This window comes from Porites lutea, chromosome 6 (genome assembly GCF_958299795.1).
Source record: "Porites lutea chromosome 6, jaPorLute2.1, whole genome shotgun sequence".
In the NCBI taxonomy this organism is placed as follows: Eukaryota; Metazoa; Cnidaria; class Anthozoa; order Scleractinia; family Poritidae; genus Porites; species Porites lutea.
The window spans coordinates 32,154,557-32,179,971 of record NC_133206.1 but is presented as its reverse complement, the minus strand read 5'-3'; the positions used below and the strand labels follow the sequence as shown (position 1 = coordinate 32,179,971).

General features: G+C 39.0%; 2 protein-coding genes across 2 annotated transcripts; one reads left to right on the top strand and one right to left on the bottom strand.

Moving 5' to 3' along the window:
* Positions 1 to 3,283: 3,283 nt before the first annotated feature.
* LOC140941062 (tubulin epsilon and delta complex protein 1-like) lies at positions 3,284 to 4,656 on the bottom strand. The gene has a single exon (XM_073390020.1). It carries the CDS (start codon positions 4,628 to 4,630, stop codon positions 3,284 to 3,286), a length of 1,347 nt encoding a protein of 448 aa, XP_073246121.1. The 5' UTR covers positions 4,631 to 4,656.
* Positions 4,657 to 5,134: 478 nt separating this feature from the next.
* LOC140941136 (centrosomal protein of 112 kDa-like) lies at positions 5,135 to 25,020 on the top strand. Its single transcript, XM_073390108.1, has 32 exons — positions 5,135 to 5,559; positions 7,087 to 7,153; positions 7,840 to 7,957; positions 8,512 to 8,568; positions 8,900 to 8,951; positions 9,110 to 9,158; positions 9,408 to 9,675; positions 9,932 to 9,968; positions 10,257 to 10,321; positions 10,813 to 10,899; positions 11,110 to 11,209; positions 11,979 to 12,097; positions 12,266 to 12,409; positions 12,826 to 12,921; positions 13,748 to 13,806; positions 14,468 to 14,597; positions 15,366 to 15,458; positions 15,891 to 15,950; positions 16,055 to 16,134; positions 16,683 to 16,818; positions 17,405 to 17,512; positions 18,075 to 18,176; positions 18,695 to 18,775; positions 19,126 to 19,170; positions 20,139 to 20,237; positions 20,892 to 20,978; positions 21,162 to 21,224; positions 21,753 to 21,805; positions 22,716 to 22,812; positions 23,519 to 23,608; positions 23,966 to 24,031; positions 24,450 to 25,020. The coding sequence occupies exons 1-32, from the start codon at positions 5,433 to 5,435 to the stop codon at positions 24,594 to 24,596; spliced, it is 2,982 nt and encodes a 993-aa protein (XP_073246209.1). The 5' UTR covers positions 5,135 to 5,432; the 3' UTR covers positions 24,597 to 25,020.
* The last annotated feature ends 395 nt before the right edge of the window (positions 25,021 to 25,415 follow it).

Here is a 25,415-nt window from a genome sequence, read left to right as displayed (position 1 = left end):
TGGCAGGTGACTTCTCACGATTTCCCCCAAATGGGGAGCTAGATCAGTAAACAAATGAAAGACCCCAAGTTGTGTTAAGGAGAATTAAACTTACCAGACAACAATTTTGGGTCCAAAACAATTTCGCAAGGCTTATGTGGTTTCTGTAAGAAAACGGTAGAGAATTACTTAGCCCGCGCGCGTTGACTGTGTTGCAGCCGACCTACGCATCTCCAGACCATTTGTATAGTACAGAAGGTTAAGATTGTCTGCGACGCAGGCTAAGAATTACTTAGCCTCCATAACAGGCACTTTATGAGGTGAATGCAGCATTTACGCAAAGTGCGAAACGTGGGCGAAGCGCGAAACGAGGGGAGAAGAAAAAATACGCCACTTGCACATCTCCCATAAAGCACCTTATTTGCCCACCGAAATTTTGCATAACCTTTGTTTTCCATTTCTCCCGGGTATTACAGCCGTCCCAAGGAAAATTGAAAACGATGCTTACGCAAAATTTTGGGAGGCAAATAAGGTGCATTATGGGAGATGGGCAAGTGGCGTATAAAGCTTTATTTTTCTCCTCCCCTCGCCTCGCGATTCGCGCTCGTCCCACGCTTCGCGCAAAATGTCGCGTTCGCCTCGCTTGGCTAATAAAGCGCCTGTTATGCAGGCTAATAATTACTTCACTTGACAAAAAAATAAATGTCTGGAACGGAAACAAACGATCACCCCGGGAAGCAGGCCCCCTGGGGTTTTCTTGCAAAATACTCCTAAAAACAGCTTTGCTATTGAGAAATAATTGAGTGAAGTATTTTGCAATAAAATGCCAAGCCTAATAGTGGTAAAAAAAGGTTTAATTCTTTACAGACTGAACAGAAATCAGTTATAAAAAGTCTTAGTATGAAAGAGATGGAAAGTTTTGAAAAAGTGCAGAATGTGCCACATTTTGTTCTAGAACAATGGTGTTTTCCCTGGGGTCATCTCATAAATTTTGGATAGATGTGTACCGCCCAAATGTCTTAAAACCTGACCCTTTTTAAGGATGAAACAAACGAAAATTGGCACTCTATTAACGACCCAAACTTCAAACAGTCAGCTAGCCCAAACAGAGGTCCATTCTCAAAATACCTAATACGAAATAAACCATGCTTATGGTTTGATAAGGATCCCGAGATGGATGGTTATTATTTTCTCTTGACGCGGCTTCGCCACCAACCATCAGTATCCATAAGAAAAAAATATCCTCTGGAACCCAGGGTACAAAAGGTGCAGAATAAAGTACAATGTAGTTCAAAGTAGAGAGTCTAGGCACCTTTTGTACTTGCTTTGGAGGTTGCTGACAAAGGTTTCACCCCCAGTCCAACAAAATATTAAAGATATACTTAAAGTTGTTCCTAATTAAGTCAGTAAAAAGGTGCTTAAACAATCCTACCTGTTAAATAGAGTACAATTTATGCTTTTCAAAGAGCCCCATTGAACTGTGATTGTCAAACAAAATGCTTTTTTAGAATCAAATCCGGGAAAATTGACATCAATAAAAGTAGAGGTTATCTTCAAGAATCATGTTTTTTTATAAGCCTTTTTTATAGGTTTCTCTTCATTTTAATAGAGAAAACACAAGAAAGTGGATTATGGGGGGGGGGGGTTGGGGGGGGTGGCAAAATAGTCAGAACATCATAACATTATTAACCCATTCGCTCCTGGAGATTTTGCCGAAAAACGGTGGTTTTCTTGTCACTGTCGTGCTATAAAGAGCTAAAACTTACCACAAACCGGTTTACAGGTCGTACACTTCGCGGCCTTCTGATCCAGATGCAAAATATCAGTTTGCGAAGTTCGGGCATGTGCAGAAAGCAAAATTTCGAGATAGTTTTTGGGTTTAAAAGTGACACAGCAGTCTTGACTTTTACTTTTCGCTTTCTCTCCTCTTTTCTTGCCTCATTTTTTTTTCTCTTGCTGGGCATTTAGTAGGCTTCATTTTAGTGGGAAGAGTTTTTAGGAAAGCTTTTAGGATCTTAGTATTAGGTGAAAGGAAAGGTAGGTGAGCAATGGAACAAGATTTTCATGGAGATTTTCAGGTCAATGTCATGTGGTTTTTTGCATCTTTCTCCAGTGTCCTTGAATGAATTGTGCTCATTCTGGTATGGTTTGAAAGATCTTTTCACTCTACACAAGTTAGCGAAGAAAGTTGTCCTTGACCGTTAAAACTGATGACGTCACAAAGGGTAGAAAGGACCTGGATCCACACGGGTGGTTACTGGTGGTTCAGGGGCAAATGGGTTAACTTGGATCAATTTAGGTTTGTAAGAAACTGCCCACCTATCCCTCCCCTAAGCTAACATTTTACCCTAAGTGAGAAGTGATAATGTTGACTTAGGGGAGGGGTGGGTGGTCAGTTTCCCAGAAAGTTAAATTGATGCATTAATTCTTCTTAATCTTTAACTAGTTTGTTACTCTCTTACTCTTGTGTCATGATGCTCACTCCCAATGATGATACACTGTGATTCAGTTTCACCAAGCTATAATCTCAGTCTTCTCAGCTTACTTTCTCTTCTTCTCCAGATAATACGGAAACGATTTTGCTGTTTCTTGTTGGGCTTATGTCTTTAGGGCACATACACAGTGTTACTAATACATGTCCAAGATCAGATCTATGAAGGAATTCCACAAATCTGCAAAATCACGGCACAGACGAGAGGAGAGCTCACTTTCCAGGTTACTACTGTAGCGGTACACAAAAATTAGATCACTTCTGACATTTTTCATTGGAGGCTACCTCGAAAGAGAGAGAGAGAGAGAGAGTAAACCCCTCACCTTACTAACACATTTTCACCAGGCCTTGACAGAAAATGAAGGATGATTGTGATTGTATACAACTCTTGTATTCTAAGTGCTGTTGCTTGATGAAGCCTGAAGAGAGATCTTTGTTCCTGTTGTCTAACAATAATAGTTATTTCCCACAGCTACAGGTAATTAGTTTGGGTTCTCGTAGGCAAACTGACATAGAAGAGAAGATAGAACTCATAGGACAAGCTACACATGGGGGACAAATTAATGTTAACTTACATTGACTCCCTCAAAAGGGCCACTGGTCTTGCCTTCTTGGAACAAGAATTTCAAGTCTCCTTGGGCAAAATCACATGAAACACCATGGTCCGAATGGGAGGCTTTTAATTAATGCTGATGATGATGATGATGATGATGATGATGATAGCAAGCTTCCTAGCCACGGCAAAATAGGAAGATAGAATGTTTTAGCTTAAAAGTAGGGTGGGGGATTCACGTCTCTTGCAATGATAGAAGTTCACAAAGTGTTTCCCATTTTAGGAGAGATACAAACAAGGCTTGGGTGAGCCTGAGAAATCTCAAACAGTTTTGCCTTCTGAGAGTCCTGCAAAGACCTAAGTTTCATTTCTAAAACTTGTTTCCTTTGTTTCAATCTCTCAATTTCCTCAGATGCCATTGATTTTTTAATAACCTCTTTAGATGCTTGTCCTGTTTTCAAATCTCCTTGGGTTAGCTTTTTAAAACAAAGAGAAGAATCCTTTGATTTTAAATTCTCACATTTATCTTGACTACTGGTAGATGTTGAGGATTTCTGAACCTCTTTAAACTCTTCCAAAAGCTCTTTATTAAGTGATGATAAAATTTCTGCTAGTTTCTCATGTCCTTCTTCAGAAGATTGAAGACTTGATTTGATTTTCTTCCATCTTATGGAAACCTTCCTATACACTGGCTCTTGCGCATTTAAGATTTGGGAAAGTTCAACTTGGCGCTCTTTGGCCTTTTGTAAAGTACTGCTAGGCTTAAAAAGCTGATTATCTGGAAATCTGTTAGTGTTTTCAATTCCCTGTTCCATTTCAGTGGCATTCTGTATTTTTGCATCCAAAACACTTTCCATCCATTTCCAGAATGTTAGCTCATTTGCCGACCAGGAAACAAGAGCCTTAGCATAACTGCAAAACCACTCCAACCTTTGCTGATATTTTTCCATCTCCCATAGATGCCGCATAAAATAAACATCTTGTGTTGAGAAATGGCTTGAGCTGTGGGATTTTGCTGCTTTGGGAATTGAGTGTAACTTACAAACTATTTTGGTGTATTCACTTCTTGAAGCCAGAAGGTTTTTCAGTGAAGAGTCCAATCTATTGTACTTGAGTATCAAACGATCAGCAACATCAACAGCATCACAGTCCTTTTTCGTTGGTTTCTCTGTTAAGTGATCAGGTGCCAGTGGCAAGGGTATTTTTTCAAACAATGAAAAGTCTACAGGAGGATCTTCAAAAATCAAAGGTTTGAGTTTGTTTATAAATTTCGTAACAACATCTTCTTTTGCCATCAGCCAACCTAAGGCTAACATTAATTCTCGGCTGCCATAGGACATGTCCTCTGGAAGCTGAAAGAACTCATTTACTCGATAGCCCTTGTGGAACATCACATGTTTACAGAACTTCGCAACATTATGATGGCGTTGATCACTTGGTTTTAAACTTTCTGCGGTGAGAACTGTATGGAGTGTCATCCATAATGAGTCTGTCGCTTCTTTTTTGTCAAACTTGGCCAAACGAAAACTCTCTGCAGAAATCTTACCGGGGCAGTGAGTATTGAGGACAGTGCAAAGCGCTTCAATTGTCTCTCGTATTTGAGCCATTTTAAAGGCAGAGTCTTTCAAAAAGACGCAAAGACGTTAACTTGTCCGCCATGTTGTTCTGTTGACGCATAGGTAATAATGAAGGTCAGCTGTACATTGATAACGCGGGCTCGCAAAAAGCTTTTGCGATGGGTACCACCCCCAAACCTGAGTTCTAACAGACAATATTCTGGCGGGAAAATAAGGCGAAAGCCATGGACTAGCGAGAGGGAAATATGTAAGAGAGATACTAAAATTTTCAAATTGGACCTGATCAAAGGTTAGTAATGAATTTCAATGTACTCCGACTAATAAGCTCGACTAAGCTGCTAATTGCTTGCAAGAGAATAAAAAATAACTGTTTTGATAAATTTCGGCAAAATAAAGAAAAAAAAGGGGAAAATGAAAACAATCCTACCTGTACAGAGGTTAACCAACAACGAAACACCCCTGGGTTCCCCCTTAGGGTTCCCCCCAGAACAATTCCCAGATTGGCTCGTCCCCAGTTTCCACTCAGTCGAATCAGTCATGGTTGCATTTTGTGTTTGCTTCAACGGTTGGCGGTCTTTTACAAACTTCATTTATAATTTATAACGGGGAAGACAGATGTTTTCCTTTATAGAACCATTATTTAGGATATTCCTGCAGCACTAAGAAAAACAAAACTGAAAGAAACTGCTGTGTGTCTTGTTCCTGGTGTGAGAAATAGCGATTCCGCCATTCTTGGAAAGAGACTGCGTGAACTCATGGTGACATTTTTCATCTTGTGCCGACGCAAATAGTGACTTTTAACCTTAAAAAGGTTTTAAAGTCAACCGTGAAGATGACTTCCCATCGTTATGGTGAAATTACTGGACTAAACAGCTCATTAAGTGAGAGGCAAGACTCTATGTTTGATCGCTATTTGGAGGAAATGAAGCCATTCGTTCTTCGGCTGCCTCACAAATCAGGTAACCTAACACAAGTGCACGATATACAATTCAGTTGCTAGGCTTTTAAGAATATTGTTACGTTGGCAGTTTTCTCTCTTTGTTTTAAGTGGTGTTGTGATGTTTTGTTAAACATCACAACAAGGTCTCTCCAGACTTGTAAGAGAAGCCATCGACAAAGATCACAAGCAAATGTTACAGGGTTTTAAAACATTATAAACACTGGGCTTAAAGCTTAAGTTTTACTTTAATCTCATAACACCTGATAACACCCAGGACAAAAGGCATAATTAATATAACCTTGTATACGATCCTAAACTGCGTTAATCGTCATAATTTAAGTGAACTAGTTTTTTCGAACGTTTCAGATCGACCAGGGTGTTTGGGTAAATGGTGTATGTTTTTTAAATACATCATTTAACTTGAATTAATACTATATCTTTAAGGTGAAATACAGCTAATTATTTTGGGCTTCACTGTTGTGTTTTTTCAGAGAAATTTGGCAAACCTCGCCTATCAACAATTTTTTCTTTTTATTTCCGGCTGTTTTTTTTGTTACACCATTGTTACTTCCTTGCCAACCTTGACCTTATATTAAAGTTTTGTGCTTTAAGAATGAAAATATTGTTATCTGTACCTTGTCCTGTGGTTCTCAGTTCCTAACATGGTAGCAACTATAGCGGAAAAAGGCATCTGCTCTTGCAGGTGAATTGTCGAAACACCTTAAAAAACAGGGCATACACACTGTAACACAATAGGCACCCTTGAGGATCAACATAGGTTAAGTACTTTTAGCCTTATTTTCTTTTTGACACCCTCCACTGTATAGATCTATCCCAATTAATGTTTTCCCAATATATTATTCATTCTGACAGATAAATTTTCTTAAAAATAGATAAAATTTTATGCAACTACAATGAAAAGTAATGAACAGAAACAGTTCAGTGTGTGTTTCCCCTGGGAACTGTTAGCTGATGTAAGCAATTATCCAGGCCTTATTCCTAATGAGTCGTCTACTTATAACTGTCAATCTTCATTTGAACCGAGAATTTTGATTGTTAGTTCAATTCCTTTCTGGTTAATAAAAGGCTTTGCAAAAAGATAAGCAGAATCCAGCTCAGTATTAATTCTAACTGTAAATCTGACTTAGGCTTAAATAAAATTATTGATTTTAAGATATCGTCTGGGCTGGGCACATTAGAAGTTTGTCTAGACAGGGACTTGTATGCGCACAATCTGTAACCATGTTAGTTTCTTGAAGTGCAGTACTACTTGTAATCACACAGGAAGGAAATAATAATATATTATTGAATTATGAAAAAAGAAGAGATTGGTTAATCTTCGGTCCAATCAAATCACAAGCATATAGTATCACAAGAACAGTGTATGGGTTTAACTGTTTAATCAACTAAAGAAATGATGAGATTTGTGTAGGAGACATGCTAATATCAGCAGAATCATTGACGGAGATCCTTCCTTTGTCCTAAAACAGAGTTTCTTAAAATGTATAATGAAGCTTAATAACAGTTGAAACATTCATTGTAACAGAGAGACAAAGAGTGGCATTATGGATCAAAAAGCTTTGTGAACCTCCTGGACCAGGCACAAGCGGAAGGTAAGTAGACAGAAACACTTAATATCAAAACCTAGCTTTGATTGTTAATGTCTGCATGAAACTGTCCTGGATAGGGATAACTTGCAGTCACAAAGCAGAAGTTAAACCCAAAATCTTGAAAAAGTTTACTCAAACCAGTCTCCTTTCAAATCAATTTTCAGTAAATTTTAACTACCAGCTGAAACTCCTGCTAAGTTGAACTTTTTATGCCCCTTGGGAATTTCAGTTAATAAGGTTCTACTCTATCTAGAGCTAAAACAACTATTTTAATATTCAGACTGATATTGGGCAAATTACTGCCCTTATTGCCTTACTTGCTTACTATAGGCTCCCTACTGTGGAGACCCTAAGGGCCAGATATTTAAACAGAGTTTAGCTGGTGTTTAACAAAACCACATTCCAAGCAATTTTCAGTTAGCCAAATACCTTTATTAAAACATGTTTTGTGTTTATGGCGTAGAATAGAAAGCACTACTTGTCTTCTTAAAACAACCTGCTAGGGAAGAGATCTGGAGGTCCAAAGATTTCCTAAACCGTGGTCTAAGTTAGACTTTGTTTAAATAACCGACCCAAAATTTCTTAGATTCAGACCTTTGGCTCACTACATTTTTTCCTAAAGCATAGCCTTGTACACTGTATATGACCTAAAACATGAGTATTGACATTTCTCGATCTTCCTCACACAGAAAAAATCGTAACCTGTACGCACAGTTGTTGCTTCATATGGTAAAGCGTGGCCTTTTAGAAGATCCTTTTACTAGAAGACCAGAGGCGGGACCACTTCAGCCACTGCCATCTTATATGGTATAAAATATACAACATGTACATATTCTAGTTAAAATGAAACTTAGGTTGAAATGGTTCTTACCTACAGTCTCAGACAGAAATAGTTGGGACACTTCCGCCAAATGCTGTTTTTTTTTATTGTCCTCCCAATGTTGTGTATCGCAGTTAACTCACCAAATCTTGCACACCAACATTAGGAGGGTAAGAAGACAGTGAAGTGTCCCAACAGTTTTGCTTGGGACTCAAGGTTGATTCTCAATATTCTTTTATCTCCTATGCTGTAAACCTTAGGAGACAGAAAGAGGTGAGAATCAAAAGCTTGGTAATCAAGGGAAGAATGTGGGATTGCATGTAGATCAGGAGTCACTGAGAGCCTGACTCCACTCTCCTCTTCAATAATTCAAACTATATTAAGGGTAACAAAGTAGTAAGTTGTGCTTCCAGTGGAGCCAAGTGCAATTTTTTGTTGCCAGACAGTTTTGTACAAAGGGTCATCTGGTCAATAGTGCATGTCAAATTTGAGTATATAAGAATAAGTAAATTGGTGCAAAATCTCATTCTTTTTGTTGCAGTCCATATATCTTGATGAACCTGTAAGTAGAAAAAGTGCCACTGTGGAACTTGAAGAGGTAATAATTATGATATTTTATTTACATTACTTTGTTCTGTTTCTTATTGTCAACACATGTATATGTTGTGGTTCAAAATTTTCCTACTAGTTAAAAGTAAATGGTTTTCAAACCATGTTAATTTCATTTTCTTCCTCTGAAATCAGTTTCTCTAGAATGGACAATAACTTTTGAGCAAAGGAAAATTTGAACCCTAAAAAAGTCTGGTACATGTACATTGAGTTGAGAACTGATTATCAACGTTTAATTTTGCCCATACTCATGGTAGTTTATATAATGGATACCTTTATCAGTACTGATTTTTGTTTAAAAAAAATTGCATAATTTCCAGGAGTTTGGTCATCAACCCCCTGACTGGCTCAGAGAGATTGCTAGTTCCTCAGGTATAGAGTTTATCTTTCCATTATTGTGTGTTTCATTTATGGCAGAGTATGTATATTAAGAGCTTCTTTGCTCACAATAATATGAGGTACAACTGTGTTATGGAATCTAGTACTTCCCAGCATTAAAGTTTTAACCTGGTTTGTCTTTTTTATTTTAGGAAGTATATATTCTGATACATCTGGCAGCATTCCTCTTCATCCAAGAAGGTGTGATGATATTAACACATGTATATACAAGGCATACATGTTGCCGGGTTCATTCTTCTCCCTACACAAAAAACCCTAAATATAACACTTAGGATTAAAACCTAAATTTTCAATGCCAGTTCAGTGCATTTATTACTTTATTTTTCCCGAATCCCTTAGTTTCATTATTTTATTCAACAATAAATAAAGAATACCATCCTGTAAGTTTTAAGAAGAGCAATATGTCATTTTTTTGTATTCCTGTTTCAGGGAGCTTCCAACCACAAATGGCGTAAATCCCATTCCTCAACCACGGTCCACAACTTACAGCACTAGCAGAGAGGAGAAAAATGGCTATGAAGTGGCTCCAGGTTTGGATCAGGTCCTCGAAGAAAAACAGTACAAGGGACGTCATTCAGTAGGTTATCCATCCGAAGATATTCTAGAGTCAAGATATGGGGGTCGGATTTCTCCACCACCTCGTCGAAGTCCTTCAGAGTACCAGCACACTGATTCAGGATATCCCTCTACATCTCCTGTAAGTATGAAGACATGGGGGTGCTGGGGGAGGTGGGGGGGAGGATGAATGAATAGGAGAGTATATGGGAGTGGAGCCGATTTAAATTTGTTCTGAAGTTACATTCTTGGAAGTTCAAAATAAATAGATGCATAACCTTTAACCTCTTTTAAAAAAGGTTTGAAGCCAATAGTTTATGGCTACATGTCCCTTTGTTTTGGTACTTCTTCTTTTGATAACCACATTAATTTTTTGTTATTTTTTTATTTTCATTTAGCCATCAAAAACAAACCACTACAATGGCTTCACAAAAGGTGGGTTCTTTTTTCAGTACCAAAGACAGGTCTGTTGTAAAACTGTGTCTAATATATGTAACATGACTAACACTTACCTCTCCCTTTATTGCTACACTTTAGGTAGTTTTCTTGTTTCACATCTTTCATTGTACCATCCAGAACATGTCCTTCCATTGTTGCACTCTAAAGTTAAGGACCCCGTCCCAGTGGCATAAGTAGCTTAATAATTAATGGGATTTTTGCACCCTTTGTTTTCAGGCTCTTTTTCTCTTTTTTTAAATTGTTTTCTTTTGTTGTCTTCTAAAGGTCTATCATCTATCAATGGAACTTTCAGAGATGACCATAGTTTTAGTCGATCAAGTGACAGAGAGGTACATGTAACAACCAGTGCACAGAAATAAAATAATGAACAAGCTATAACAAGCACTTTTACATTTTTAACATAATAAATTGGCTTCAACATTAAGACTGAAGCAATTTAATATTTATATAATAATCCATCAACTTGGTTTCAAAGTTAGAAATGAAACAAAACAAAAAATTAGTGTCTTTTCTCTTCTTATGTTGCTCATGACAGAAAGTAGGCAGAGTTTGAGTTTAAATGATATTAGATGCTTCACATATAGTTGTAGCCTTCTAGTGAGACCAATATTTTTTAAACCGTCTAAATATTGTCCTCTCAAGATCAATTAGTTAAAACCTTTTTGAAACTGTTGCGTGACATGCTCCCCTCTCTGAGTTTTTGTTAACAACGTTCAGTTTAAGTTGTTTACCTGTCCCTTTCCTTTAAATTAATGTAGTATTCATTCTCGTCTTTATTTATTTATTCGATGTACTTCTTTTTTAACTGCTGTTTCTTCAGATTGAGCTAAGAACGAAAATGGTTGAGGCAAAGTACCATGAAGATAAGCTTAAGCTTCAACAGCAACATGATGTTGCTGTCCAAAAGGTAATTCAAGTAGCAAAAAGTTGATAATAGGTCAAGACTAAAAATGTTGCTGTAAGTTTGTAAAATTAAGACATTTTAAAAACTGTACCTTTATCCTTTTTCCAGTTATTTTGTGGGTGTCAGAATGCTGTAAGGTGTCAGTGAGTCATCATTTTGAGAAAGTAATTGTGTCTAACTCTTAGATATCAAGGATATGTTTCTTTTTTGTAGATTTTAGACAGAAAGAACATGGAATTAGAGGAAGTGAAATCGCACTACAGAAACAAGATAACTGAAATGGAAGCAGCTGCTAAGAAACAGGAAAGAAAAGGTAACAATAATTTAAGAAAAACGTTTTACCCACTTCCCTTCTCTCCAAGATCCAAAAGAAATGAGAAGCACCTCATTTAGTAGCACAATTCTGTCTTGGCAACTCTTTGGCCAACAGTAGTTAAACTGTAAGTTGGAGGAAAAGTAGACAGCAAAAAGACATTCACTAGGAATGTTTTGCGCAAGTAACAACCTAATGCTGTATGTTATATAGTCACTTGATGAAATTCAGTGAAATAAGAATTATTATTGCTTTGTCAGGATGTTGGGACTTTAATCATATACCCACTAAATAAGGGAGGGCAATGCTTGTTGCAAAATGGAGTGCAATATTTCTCCATTCTCTATGGAGGTTTTTATACCATTGATAATAGATTATTGAGGACACAGAATGTTGTGCTTGTTGATAGCTGTTCACAGATCCTCTATTTTCTCCTTAGTTGAGAGCACGTATGAAAATGAAAACCATGGGGGATATATTCACTGCTAGTTCCATGGGGTGGGGGAGGGGGTGTAAATATTGCACTCACTCTCCAAATTTCTTTGGGGGGGGGGGTGAGGAAAGAAAAAAACGTATGTGCACAGACTGGTATGCTGAGAGCTGAAAGAAATTTTTCAAATCTCTTTGCAAGTACAGTTGTTCATCACCAGTATCTGTTTCTTGTGTTCCCATTTCAAAGCCATCACTTTCTTGAATTTATCATCAAGAGGGCCTTATTCATTCTAAGTGAATGAACACATTACAAAGGAAGAGTGCTTCTTGTATTCAGTTTCTCAGCTCGTCAGAGAAGCACAAACAATGAAGGAGCAGAGAGATCAACAAATAGCTGAACTCAAGACTCTGGCTGAGCAGAGTGGTGAAACAGCACAGCATGGCTTTGAAAAAAAGGTCAGTACCTCTTTATACCTACTTATTATCTTAGTTAGATGTTTTGTTGAGAACAAGGAGAATTGTACACACAACTTAGTATTGAGAAAATCTCATTCTCTTTTAACTGCCCAACACCCATTTCAAAGGGAATGACAAGGTTATTGTTTTCTTGTGGCCTTAATTCAGTTGAATGACAAGATAGCAGAGTTTGAGCAAGAGAAGTTTGAGATGCAAAAGCAACACACACAGAATATCCAGGAATTACTGGACGAAACAAATCAGAGACTGCAAAAAATGGAGACTGAATACAATCAGCAAAATGCAGCCACAGTAAGTGAAACATGCATTGTACTAAGCATATTTGCAAAATAAATATAAAAACCCATGGGAGCGAGGAAGACAAGGTTTGGGGAGGCAGTGTGACCGAGTGGTTAGAGCACTGGTGTGGCAATCCAGAGGCCCCAAGTTCAAGTCCCCCCCTGACCGCTAGCAGGATTAATTCATAGTAGTCGCGAGTTTAAATCCTCGGCTATGCTTGCCTATAGCCAACTGGTTTGCCTCTGGGCAATGGGGATTTGTTACTTGAAATGTTTATTTAAATTTGTTGATCCTGACTTTTGTAGAGGTATCAGTTGTTAGAAGATTAGGTGACAGTACTTTCTCAAGGAATCCAGTTCTTCTAGATGAAATTTTTGATAAATGCTAGAAGGCAGTATCTGACACTCATTGTGATTGCTGTTCTTTAGAGGCTTGTAATTCAGGAGTTGGAAACAAGAGTTCAACAACTTACTCAAGAATCAGAAGGTCTTCAAAGCTCACGATCCAAGCTTGCAAAGGAAAAGGTAACAAAAATCATTACTGTGGCACTTGTTGTTGTCACTTGAGGGCCCGCAGTACATACTGGCCCCTCTGTTGTGGTTATCCTGTCTTGTAAAACCTATTTTAGGTGCATTCTGGTGCTAATTAATTCATTTGAAATTATACTGGAGGCCTGTCAAATCGTGGCCATGAAGATAGTAACATCATTTTCTGTATTAGAAAACTTCATAGGTCAACCATATGTCCGCCTTTCAGCTGGGGTAGCTATGGACATGCTATTGCCTATAGACAGTCAATGCAAACAATTAGAATGTATTTTCCTCTTACAATGGTGATCTCCAGTCTTCCTTAATAGTCAACCCAAACTGAATTTCTAGCTTTTCAATCAATCTGGTTAGTCTACACCAATTAGAAGCAGAAAACAAAGCAAAATTCATTAGCAAATGACAATACTTTTTACATCAAGTGAGGGTCACATGCAAAAGCGCAGGCAAATTTACATAGATAGATAAAGATAGATGGTGACTTTCGTTAACGAAGGTGGCACATGGCAGTTTTAACAACTGATGACCCAGTGGCCCTCAAAAAATAGATTATGTGAAAGAAAAATAAAAATTTATATAAATAAAAATTTAAAATAGTTACACTTATTCTGGTTATTATAAACTCAAGTCATAAAAATGTATTAAAACTGATATAGAAAGAGACTAAAATATACACAAGATCGTGAAAGTTAAGATGAAATTCAGAAGAAGAAACTATTGGAGAAGGGGAAGGGTCCTGAAACCTTCACCTGACTCAGTGAATGACAGTTTTAACCTAATGATTCACTTTGCTGCTTTTTTTTAGGAAGAACTTGAACAACAGGCATCCTCCCTGTCCAGTGAATTACAAGAAGCCAAGACAACGTAATTACATTTGCCTCTAAACAGTTTTTTGTTTTCTGTATCTATCAAAATATTTAGCACATTATTTCCTAGTTTCTGTTGAATGTTCTTTTAGTCGTAGTCTGCATACATTTCTGGCCAAATTTGGTATCAATCATGGTATCCTACAAGAGGGTCCTTGATCGATTTTTTGGGGTCCGGGATTCGGGATTGAAAGTATGCACGGGATGGGGATGCCCAAAATAACATTAAGGGATTGAGCCAAAGTTTGCATCGGGATGACGGGACTGAAGAACCCAGCAGGAGACGTACACATAGCCAACAGTGACACTCAAAATTTTGTTTTTTTTCTTTTCTTCAAAAACAAAATTAAAACTTGGAATATTCCTGGCGGTGGGACTCTCTAAGTCATTTTCAAGCTAAAATGAGGGGCTGGGCGGGGGAGAGAGGTCGTTTGGTACTTAATTATGCAGCCTTGGCAGGGATGAACCGCTCAATAGAATATGACATTTCAACGTACTGAGTTTGGGCCGCCTGTGATCGATCTCACAGTGTGGTGACAATCCAACCTTCCTCATGGTTCTCATCGCTGTATGGATACCAGGAACAGATACTGGCAGGTTAGAACTAGTTTATCTAATACCAAATAAGATTAAAAGAGTCTTGTATGTTTGCTTTTTAGCCTGGCAAAAATGGAGCGAGACCATTCTTCTGCAATCAATGAACACAAAGCAGTAATCAAACAGTTAAACAAGAAAACGGATGCCAGCATGGAAGGAATGAAACAACAGCATGCAGGAGCCATTGCCAAGGTATCTGTCCGTTTTATATTAATGAACTTACGCAACCGGACGGGAACAGAAAGAAAACGGCATTGTGTGGCAAGCCAGGGTTCTATCTAGGATTTATCGTTTGGGGGAGAAGTCCCAAGTGGCGGAAGGCCACGAGCTTCCTAGGGGGATCCGGGGACATGCTCCTACGGGAAGTTTTTTGAAATGAATATGCGCTGAGATGCAATCTGGTGCATTTTGAGACACGATTGTGTCCTTAGACGGGGAATACTTACGTCATGTGCACTCACCTCGTCGCGTCTGGATGATTTTTCCGATATAGTTATATACTTATTATATACTGCAATGATAACAATATTTTTTAGGGGAAGCTGGGCATTTTGCGGGGAAGCTTCTACCCCTCAAATACCTTAGATAGAACCCTGCAACCTTGGCAACAATTATGTTTGGAAAAATTTTCAAAACTTGTTTAGAGCACCTGTCACAATGAAAAAAGGGTTGAGAGGGGTGATTGAAAGAAGAAACTCTAACAGACTTGGTGAATAAAAACCACCAGCTAACCTATATGAAATGCAAGTTTCAATTACGATGAACCGCCTCATGCGCTGGCAGCCTCATTCTTTGCTGACTTTTGGAATGTGTAGTATCTCCTTCCTCGTGACTTCAAAATCTATCTTGCATTTATCTGCATCGTAAATTTTTTTGATTTTGTACGAGAGGTAACTGGCAATGTTCCTCTCCTTTTTGTAAGAAATTTCGTGAGTGATTTTATGATCTGTGTACATTTAGGCGACAGACACGATAGCGGAATTGGAGTCACAGGTTACCCAGCTGAAACAGGCACTCCAAGATACTGAGTTTCAACGCCAGAGACAGCTTAGGGTAAGGATTTGATTTGAGTTACCGCTGTCCCAGCAGCAGGTTTTATAGTTATCTTTAATTATGTCTAAACATGCGCCACTTTGGAAACAAGAGGGAAACTGGGCCGAGTTGACTGTTGCAAAGACTTCTGGGACTATTACTAGGGACTAACCTGCATGTTCCCAGTAACTTTCCCACAAACAATTGCGCGACGCAGTTCGGCCCCAGTTCCCTTCTCTTTCACACTGCACAGCCATCCAAAGCGGCCATCGTCCACAAAAGGAACTTCAGGACCCTATTTTTTTCTCCGATTGACCACGCCTTAGACATTTTTTCTCATTTGATAACGTGACGTAATAGACGCTTTTGTGACTAGAAGGGGAGTCATTGACATTCTAGCGCTTACAGGAAGTGTATTTGGTTATAGCAGTTTTGATGCTTTTATATTAACAGGAACTCGAAGCCGCGCACAAACAAGAGAAATTAAACTTAGAGCACCTTCACGAGAAAAAGGTGAGCGACCTTAGTTACAATGCTGAACATGCTGTTCTCGAGGAATAAACTCCAAATGGAGAGAGCTTTTTCGAAGGCTAGATATTTCTTTGTTCCTTTTTCAGATTCGGGGGATTCAGGCAGAGCTAAATCAGGGTGAAGAAGAGTCCGAGAAGCGTATTAGAAAGTTGGAGGCAGCTCTGAAGTAAGCTCGCCATGTGAATGCAAATGTTCTTTGTTGTTGTTGTTGTTGTTGTTGTTGTTTTGCTATGAGGAATTTAGGATTCCTTAATTATTACTTAGATTTTGGCATCCTCTCTATTTTATGGAGCGTGAAACCTGCATAAAGTAGCCTTCGTTCTTATCATACCCCACACAAATCGTATTGCGATAATCAGAACCCTGAAATAGTCTAAGAGCGCCGAGGAAGGTATGAAATAGGGTGTGACTTTGATCCCCTCAGACACATCTTGTGCATAAACCACATCTCTCAGAAGTCATCCTTGAAATTTTTTCAGTCTTGCGAACTGATGATATGCGATTTTTAGCTTTGGCAATAGTCGGTTCAGGTTTGGTTCTCAGACCGTTATCTTTTGGGTTTCAAAGCAACCGACACATCAAACATTTTTGGTACAAAAGGGTAGAAAACTAAAAGAAAAGAAACGGAAATGTTCAGGCATCAACACTTCATAAGCGTTTGACTTGAGCATGCACGTTCACATGGTGCTAAATAATCGTTTTTTTTTTCTAAAGGGAACGTGACGATCAAGTACAAAAGCTTTCTGAAGTTCAAAAACAGCAAGCTCAGCAGGCTGAACTAGCGCTGGAGGATTTTAAAAGTCAAGTAGAGAGAAACTCAGGAAGAATGTTCGACGAGATGAAAGCACAGGTAAAGCTTATTCCGCTGTCAGTCACTCGTTTAGCGGTCAGTCAATCTGCCAGACAATCACTATCGATATGTTGTCACCATTCAGCACTGGGCACTCAGGGTTTATTCTAGAGCGAGGCCTTGCGGGATTTCCGCAATTTGGAAAAAAAAGCCGCATAAAATTTACGTTGCCGCGTCAAATGGGGCGCAAAAAAATTAAACCCAAGGATAAGCACTATTTTTTTGAAAGAAGCTTTTCATTTACGTTAAAGCATTCGAGTCATTTGAACTTCATGTTCAGTACTTGCGGGTCTTTAAGTGATTATTTCAATAAACGTTCGTTTTCTCATGGAACAGTCTGTACCAACAAGTTCAAATAGCTTTGGGGGACCCCCTTTCTTGGACCCCTTTCTTGAAAAAGGGCCCCCTAAAATTACAGAAGGGGGTCCATTTGACCCTCATTGGCCAATTTCTAGAATAAACCCTGAGCACTGACTGTGCCTCGTCCACAGAAATTTGCTTTCTCATCTGGGGATAGTTGGTTAATTATTGAGGAAAGCGGGGGGATGAGGTCTCCTTCCGATGATCAACTATTATTATTCTGCAGATGGAGAAAGTTGAAGAAGACCTGGCTCGTTCTAAGAATCTTCGGGAAAAGCAGGCAAAGGAATTTAGCCGCCAACTAGATGACCTCAAAATCAAGCATGAAAAAGAGGTACACTTTTTTGTATGTCAATTTTGTCCTTAAGTTGTGAAAAACATTCATCGTGTTTCCTTACCATGAACTCTGAAAGAAAAGCACGTAATGATTATTAGAATTGCAGTAGTCCTCAACCGTCGAGTAAACAAAAGGTAACAATTTTTTTAATTCACTCATACAGGACCATAGATACGTACAATCTTGGACAAAACTCTTGCTAAAATTGCATACTTAGAGAGCATTTTTCTAAACATCGTAGCCGTGGCGATTCTTCCCTCCCCCTCCCCCCTCATCCCTAGGCGTTCGAAGTAAGCAACGTTGAACTGGGGAAGAGAGTTTTCTTTATGCAAAGCAGTTGATTTGGAAATGGTTTTGTTGTATAAGGTAGTGCGTATTAACGAAAAAATGCTCTCAAGTAGTTTTGTCCAGTATTGTAGCAAAATTTGTGTTGATCTCTAGCTGATTGTGTGCTCGTGACGGAAACACTTAACTCGTCTGTTCTGAACCGAGTTTATCTACTGCTATACTTGCTAACTTGCTTACTTACTAACATCCATACTTTTCCTTTTTTTCTCAGGTTGCAGAAATAAGTATTAGACACGAGCAGGAGAAAGCACAGACCCTCAGGGCTCATCAGATAGAAAGAGATTCGTTATTAAAGGAACACGAACAAGGAAAGGTAGAATAAAAAACATCAACAACTAATACTCCATGGGTTTAGCAGAAGGATACTCATTTCACTGATGTCAGATGAGACTCCGTATTTGTTGAAACAACTACATCAGGCTTATACTCTGTTTCCAAATCGGTTGAAACAGAGTATAAGCCCAGTAGAACTAGTTCATTTTGACGCAGACTTGTTGCTGTCCTCGGTTAGAACCGCCGTCTTGAAAGACCTTTGTTTAATTTTCATCAGATTTCTTTCCTCAAACTCGCAGGCGCCGGTTTTTTAAGGGCGAAGGGAAAGTATGGCCTCAGTTGGATAGCGCCCTCACCGAATAGATCAGTATCAGGAAAACCAATTGCGTTGTCCAACAGATAGAGATTTATCCGGTGGATAGATTTATCCAACGCACCGTTTAAACATCTTGGGCCTGAGAAACAGGTGGTTTATTTTCGTTGGCTTTCAGTGACTTCTCTTTCTAAGGGGAGATACCAAGAAGGCACATTGTTTTTTTGTTTGATACTTTCTTTTAGGAAATGCAACTGGAAAAGCTTCGCCAGAAAATGTTGGAACACGAAAATCAAGCCCGGAACAGGACAACAAAAGATGCCAAGGTATTTAACGAGTTCAAAAGTACTGAGCTTTTAATCTCGCGGTTTCACCGCTCATTTAGCTCATTTGCGCGCTCACCAAACAAAACCACCGGCTACTCAGGCTAAGCTTTTAAACTTTATATTTTGTCTCATTTTACCAGGATGCAGGCGGACTTCTAATTGCGGTGTTACGTGTGTACACTGCAATTCTGATGTTTCTAATCTCCTCGGGAGAAGGAAATTGGTCCGAATTGTCGGAAGGGGGAGTTAAGAATACTGTGGTTGACTGGGGGAGGGAGGCCAGTTTTGCTTCAAATTATCGGGAGGTTCAACTGGGTTTTTACTGATTGAATTTTTTCACTTCTTGGCAGACTATTGCTGAGTTAGAGCAGCAAGTGAGAGAGTTACGAGAAGAGGTAAGTCTTTCTCGCAAGTACGCCAAAATCGAGCAAGTGAAAGAAAGGCTCTGCTGGCAGAGTGCCATTCCCTTAATCTTTTTGTAACATTTACATTAAAAGACGAGAACGACTAAGAGTACTAGATTTTCTCAACAGTAAGTAGTGCTCGCGCTTGAGGCAGCGTCATTTTGGCGGGAAAACGTGGTAGCCGTCGTCATTCTACTACGAGTTTTAGCGAGAGTGTCGTAGTGGCGGGAACAAGTTATCAAATGTTAGAAGTTTTAGCATTTTGCAATCGGGAGAGGGCTCAACCTCCTTCAATAACGATAACAGTGCTAACTTTTCTAGTGAAAAAAAGTACAATGAAGAATTCCGGGAAGTCTATTTTTTGACAATACGCGGAAAAACTTTAAAATCAAATCTCGTACTCGTAGTCGTTCAGGTCCTCGAATCTAAAGGTTTCTATTCCTAGGTCCCCACAACGGCAACTTTCCTCTCTCTGTCCTCATGGTGGGTGGGTAAGGGAGGTTTGATCATGTGGAGAGGTTAAGCATCACGTTTACGTCAAACGGCAAACGCGAATTTGTGCCACGTGACCAAGTTTCTGCTTTACTTGTCGTTTACAGTTCATTATTTCTACACATGATTTAGCAGTTTCACGCAATTATTTATCTATAAGAATTATTTGGAGCTGTTTTTATCTGCTTATTTTCTATTTTGAGAAATTCTTAACTTGAATCTGATGTTTGCCGTATACGTGAAACTTAAACACTCTTGTATTTCAAATACAGTGGAACCTCGATATAACGAACCACTATATAACGAAGTCCTCGGTATAAAAGCGAACGATTCTCTTTACCCCAGTAATTGTAAAATATATGGAAGAGAACTTCGTTATAGCGAACAAATTTGGCCATTCCCTGGCCTTTCGTTGTATCGAGGTTCCTCTGTATCCTTTAACGGTTACTCACCATGTTTGGTGGCAGATTATTCAAGCGAATTCCACCCACAAGACTCAGTTGATGGAACTAAGCCTGATGAGAGAAGAGGAGAAACAAAACTACAAGAGACAGGAAGAAAACATGGTGAGCTGTGCATTTTTATTTGGCCTCATTCAAGTTCTCCATCAGCGTATCAAGCGGTTTTTCTTTCAAATAGCATTCGAGGTATACCGTAAATCCTCTGTTTAAGCCCCCTCTCTCCAGTAAGCCCCCATAACGGCCCCTTTTCAGAAAAATAAAGTTAATAAGCCCCTCTCCCCTCCCCCTTATTATTCTTCAGTAATAAATGATAGACTGTATTAATCAATCACCGGACTGTAAAACTTCGTGTGGACTGATCCGCGATGCATGGTTTATTCACCAACTGGAAGTTCGGAATTGTTTTTGATCCTCGGCTGCATGACCTCCTCTTGTACTTGAGCTTTTCCACTTTGTATTTTGGTTCTTTTTGGAAAATTGATACCATCGTCTTTGCTAAATTAAATATGTCCCCCGTCTCTATTAAACCCCCCCCCCTCTCCCCGCCCTCCCCGTCAAATGGGCTTGAAATAAATATGCCCCCCCGGGGCTTATTAGAGGATTTACGGTACTAAGAGGTTCCTTTGCAATTACGATCTGGCCTTTTTTTTTTTCATAACAAAATAGTGTACTGTAATAGACATTTCCCAGTATCCGTCGCCGGGTCTTCGATGTGAAGAAGGCTTTTTGATGATTACCAACTCTCTTTGTTTTGAACAGCAAGTAAAATTCAAGAGCCAGCTGGAACAGCAAAAATTACAGTTGCAACGTGAACACAGCACGGAGATGGAACAGATTTTAGAAAAGGTAAGGCGGAAAATAATATTGATTTTCTAGACGTTCTTAATAAGCCTGGGTACTCGTATTTTTTCTAGAACCGCCTGAAGAGTGGTAACGAAGGTTTGTTTTGTAGTTAAATTTTTTTCAAAGGTGATAATGATAAATCCTCCCTAGCACGATATGATTAATGGAATTTTTCCTTCTGTTTAGACAAACAACAGAATGAAACAGATGGAAGAAGAATACGTTGGCAGATCCACCAAAGGACAAAAGGTCAGAGCATTTACCTTTTTTTTAACATGTCAAAGTAGACAAGTACAGACCTCCCTTAACTTTTGTTTTTACTTTTTTGTGGTGGCGATTCAACCTCCGAGCTGCGAGCTCCGCTCTTTTTTACGCACAACACACCCATATACTATTCTTCTCAGCAAAGCGAGGGTGCTCTGTTGAAGGTTTGGAAATTCCAGTTAACAGAGAAAGGTTGGTGGGCTGTGAGTACAAACATGATTGCAAAATTTATCATTGATGGTGTTATGTCCGATCAAGACACATTTTGGGATATTTAGGCGAGCAATACTTTTAAATTTACAGCCCTAGATTGCATAATTTATTCTTTAGTATAAATCACTTCAACTGAAAATAGAGAAATTACGGTTGCTCGTGTGCTATTTTTAATGGCTTAGAGTATGTGCTAGGCACATATAAACCTCAGCGCAGACATCAGTTCCTCTTGTTTATCAAGTTTACATAAATTATGTGTTGTTTCAAAAGATATATTTGCTGCTTTGTTTTTTACCGCAGGTTATAGAAACCCTAGAAGACGAAATAAAGAAATTAAAAGAAGAAATTGCTCGGTAAGATACGTGCCGTGTCAAGTTTTTAAACGTGATCTGAAGTGAACCGTTGTTTAAGCTTATTTAGGTTCAGTAAGAGGACCGTTGGTTATCAGGCAATCAGAACTGTCTTAGCATGGACGTCATACATTAAATAAATTAACTTTGGAAAGAACAAAGACTGTAGAGGAAGGTAGTTTGATTCAATAAAAAAAGGACTTGCACGGTCTCTGGGTTTAGCAAAATATATCAAAAGCAGCGCACGTTTTTTGCAGTACAAGTAACTTATTGAGGTAGGTCTGTGGACAGTTGCCCACATGCGCAGATACCATAATTTACATAAGGTGCATGATATCAATTCAAAGAAGATGCCGTGGAATGTAATGCCTCATTTTAGCGATAGTTCCAACCGATCTACCAATTTTGTGATAGATAAAGTCATTATGATGCTTCCATGAAAGTCCAGAATCAATCATTATACCCAAATATTTAACAGTCCTTCATCTGTAATATTGTCATTTGCATAGATTAGACTTGTATCAACTGCGAATAGATAAAAAGTAAATTTCTTGAAAGATTTATGGATGTCATTAATATATAATTAGAAAAGCAAGGGCCCAAGTGCAGGGCCTTGAGGCACTCCACATACGATCGTTTCAGTCTCAGATATGCATTTGCCTATTTCAATCGACTGTTGGCGATCTGAAAGATATGATCTAAACCAAGAATTTATAACTCCTCTTACTCCATAGTTTTCAAATTGGATATCCCCTAGGAGTTCGATTCTCTGAAGAAGTCAGTGTGGGGGAAGGAAAGCCTCCTGCTCCCATCCCTCGAGACCATGCTTTTAAGCTTACTTAATTGCTAAGTACCAGAACACATTCTAAAAGACACCTTACTTTTAACTAACTGGGACTAAACGTTCTTGCAGGACAAAAACAAGCTTAGAAAAGAAACTTGCTCAAACCACAGCTAAACACGAAGACGAGAAAGCATCGGTGAAAAAGCATCATTCTACAGTTGTTAAGGTTTGTGATGTGGAATTAATTTGTTCCTGGTGTTATTGTTGTTTGAAACTTTAATATGTTTCACTGTCGCTATCTTTCGTAACAATGGTAACATAGTAAACTTAGTAACTCCTAGCATCCCACAAAGACGTTCTTAGGGGTTCGTCACGTGGAAACGCGTGACGGACCCCTAAGAACGTCTGTGTGGGAGGCTAAGTAACGCCAAGTCCACATGAATCCGGACATTTTTGAAACGGCATATTTTCTAACCGGATTCGTTCTGACGTAGGCTGAAAGAAACCACCAGAACGCAAGGAAGGAAGGGTGGTGTGGAGGTTGGCGGTTGCGTTACCAATTTCTCCTCAACCACCCTTCCCATATTTTTTTTTTGTTTTGGCCCAGCACTTATTATTGGTTCGCTCATGCAAGGATTGTCTGCTACGCAGTTGCTCGTAGGCCGATTAGAGCTAACTCAGACTTTAAATGTTAAACTCCGGTTGTTTTCTGTTTTATACACCGTTTTCTTCTTATTTTGGCTAACTTAACTGGGTGTTACCAATCAAAGGCTCACCAATAATATTTATACGCTTTATTAGCTTAATTAACCCTAGATTAAATTTGACCATTCTCCAAGAAACCAGGGCCAGTATAGTGTGTTCCAAGGGAACTGTTGATGGTTGTCATTGATCATGATGAACGTTCAAAAGAGAATTCTTTTTCTCCTTAGTCCTTGCAGCAAGATGTGGAAACGCAGAAGACAATGGTCAAGCATTTGGAGAAGCGTGTTCAACAAACGGAGCTCGACTCACAAGAAAGAGTATGAATAAGACCTTTGACAGTAACTGTAGTCAGTTTTTTATCTATTTGATTTGTTGTAATTAGGATTTACCGTTCGACAGTTTGAAAAAACTGCCCACTTACCCCCCCCCCCCGTCTTACCCAACATTTTACCTTAAGTGAAGGGTTAGAATTACCTTTGGGTTCTGGGAGGGGTAAGTAGGAAGTTTTTCCCCCAGAATCATATTGATCATTTTCCGATAGGAAACTACAGGGAAATATGCCACAAGGAAAGCATCCAGATGCGCCTTTAAATTATGGTTCTAAAATTATTCAAGGCAGTTGAAGGTTATCCATCCATTCATTTATTTATTTATTCATATATTTTGCTCCACAGATATCTCGACTGCGATTACAGTACGAAGAGAAAATGAAAGGTTTAATGCCAGCTTCTCTTAGAGAGGTAAAATTTTATTGCGTTTGCTTATTAATGGATAAGCTGCCCAGCAGAGTTTTCTCTCATCGAAAACTACTTTCATTCTCCATTCTCGCTGCGAGATATCCCCTTACATGCTACATGCAGTGGCTGGCCAAATTGAGGCCCAAAGGGCGGGAAAAAAAATTTGAGACCGGGACCCCCCTTATCTCAGGGTCTGGATGACCGTCACCCCCACTCCCCCCCCCCCCCCCCTCCTTTACCTGAAGGTCTGGATCTGTCACTGACAGGTCCCCTTAGGGATCTTGCAATTGATATATGGGCAAGTGAGCTTTGAAAGTTTCTTACCCAGCAAGAAAATCCACTTGATCCGGAGCCGAACGGGACTTTTTTTGAGCCCTGTAACCCCATGTTTTTACAATTTACCCGTTGTTGGTATTCCCAGGAGCTTGAGGATACAATCGAGTCGCTCAGACAGCAGATATCTGTGCTCCAATCCCGTGCGCGAGTGCTACAGGAGGAACTGGACTCTGGGAACCGGCTTTCTTCGTCTTTCAGCATTTCTGCTGTACGCGATCAGGATGAATTATGATCAAACTGACGAAAAAAAATTGCGTCGAATAAGTATATAACAGAGTGGAGTGCAGGATTTCTCTCATCAAGCACACAGCATTATTGTTTGACATTCGAATCTGAAAAAAATATATATATCTAAGCATTGTACATATTCCAGGCAATATAGTTTCCAAGTCTTTCTCTTGCACTTGTGGTTGCGAAAGCCCTGTAAACAAGCCCTTTGCCCGCGACACTTAAATACATTTGTATTGTTTCAGTTAATAGAATAATTTAAACATGTTTTGGCATGTAAATTCCATAACAGTGATAAGCTCAGGTCTGAAATTATAAAAGAGTGTTTGAAGATTTGTCCGTCGGTGTAAAACGCCAAATGGTGATTTCAATATTTTCCTAGTGTAAATTATTCCTCTTAGACGAATAAACATTAAAGGCACATTGTACACCTGTAGTCTTTTACACAACAAGTTTTCTTGTTTGTTGTTAAACTGAAATAGCACAATTAATAAACAATTATTGGATGAGGTTTTTGTGATATCCGGAATAATCAAGGTCGAGTCCGAGGCTGATAACACTTACCGAGACTTTAATTTACCGGATATTACAAAAACTGAATCTGATATTTGTTTTATCATACATTGTTTTGACGAAAATAATGACAAAGACACTGACGCATGGAACTGAATTGACATTGCTGTTGGAAATCAAACATTGCGCACGCAACCTACAGATTAGTCAGTTATTTGCTAGCAGATAACCAACTAATCTGTAGGTTGCGCTGATTTCCAAAATTAGCTTTAGGCTGACGCTGTTAGCCAATGAGAAGACAGATAGTAGG

Excerpts from the sequence above, each read along its gene's own strand:
- LOC140941136 (XM_073390108.1), top strand. The coding sequence starts at position 5,433 with ATGACTTCCCATCGTTATGGTGAAATTACTGGACTAAACAGCTCATTA. Across the intron at positions 10,900-11,109 it reads ATGATGTTGCTGTCCAAAAG|ATTTTAGACAGAAAGAACAT; the intron begins GTAATTCAAGTA and ends TCTTTTTTGTAG. Across the intron at positions 12,098-12,265 it reads AGCATGGCTTTGAAAAAAAG|TTGAATGACAAGATAGCAGA; the intron begins GTCAGTACCTCT and ends GCCTTAATTCAG.
- LOC140941062 (XM_073390020.1), bottom strand. The coding sequence starts at position 4,630 with ATGGCTCAAATACGAGAGACAATTGAAGCGCTTTGCACTGTCCTCAAT.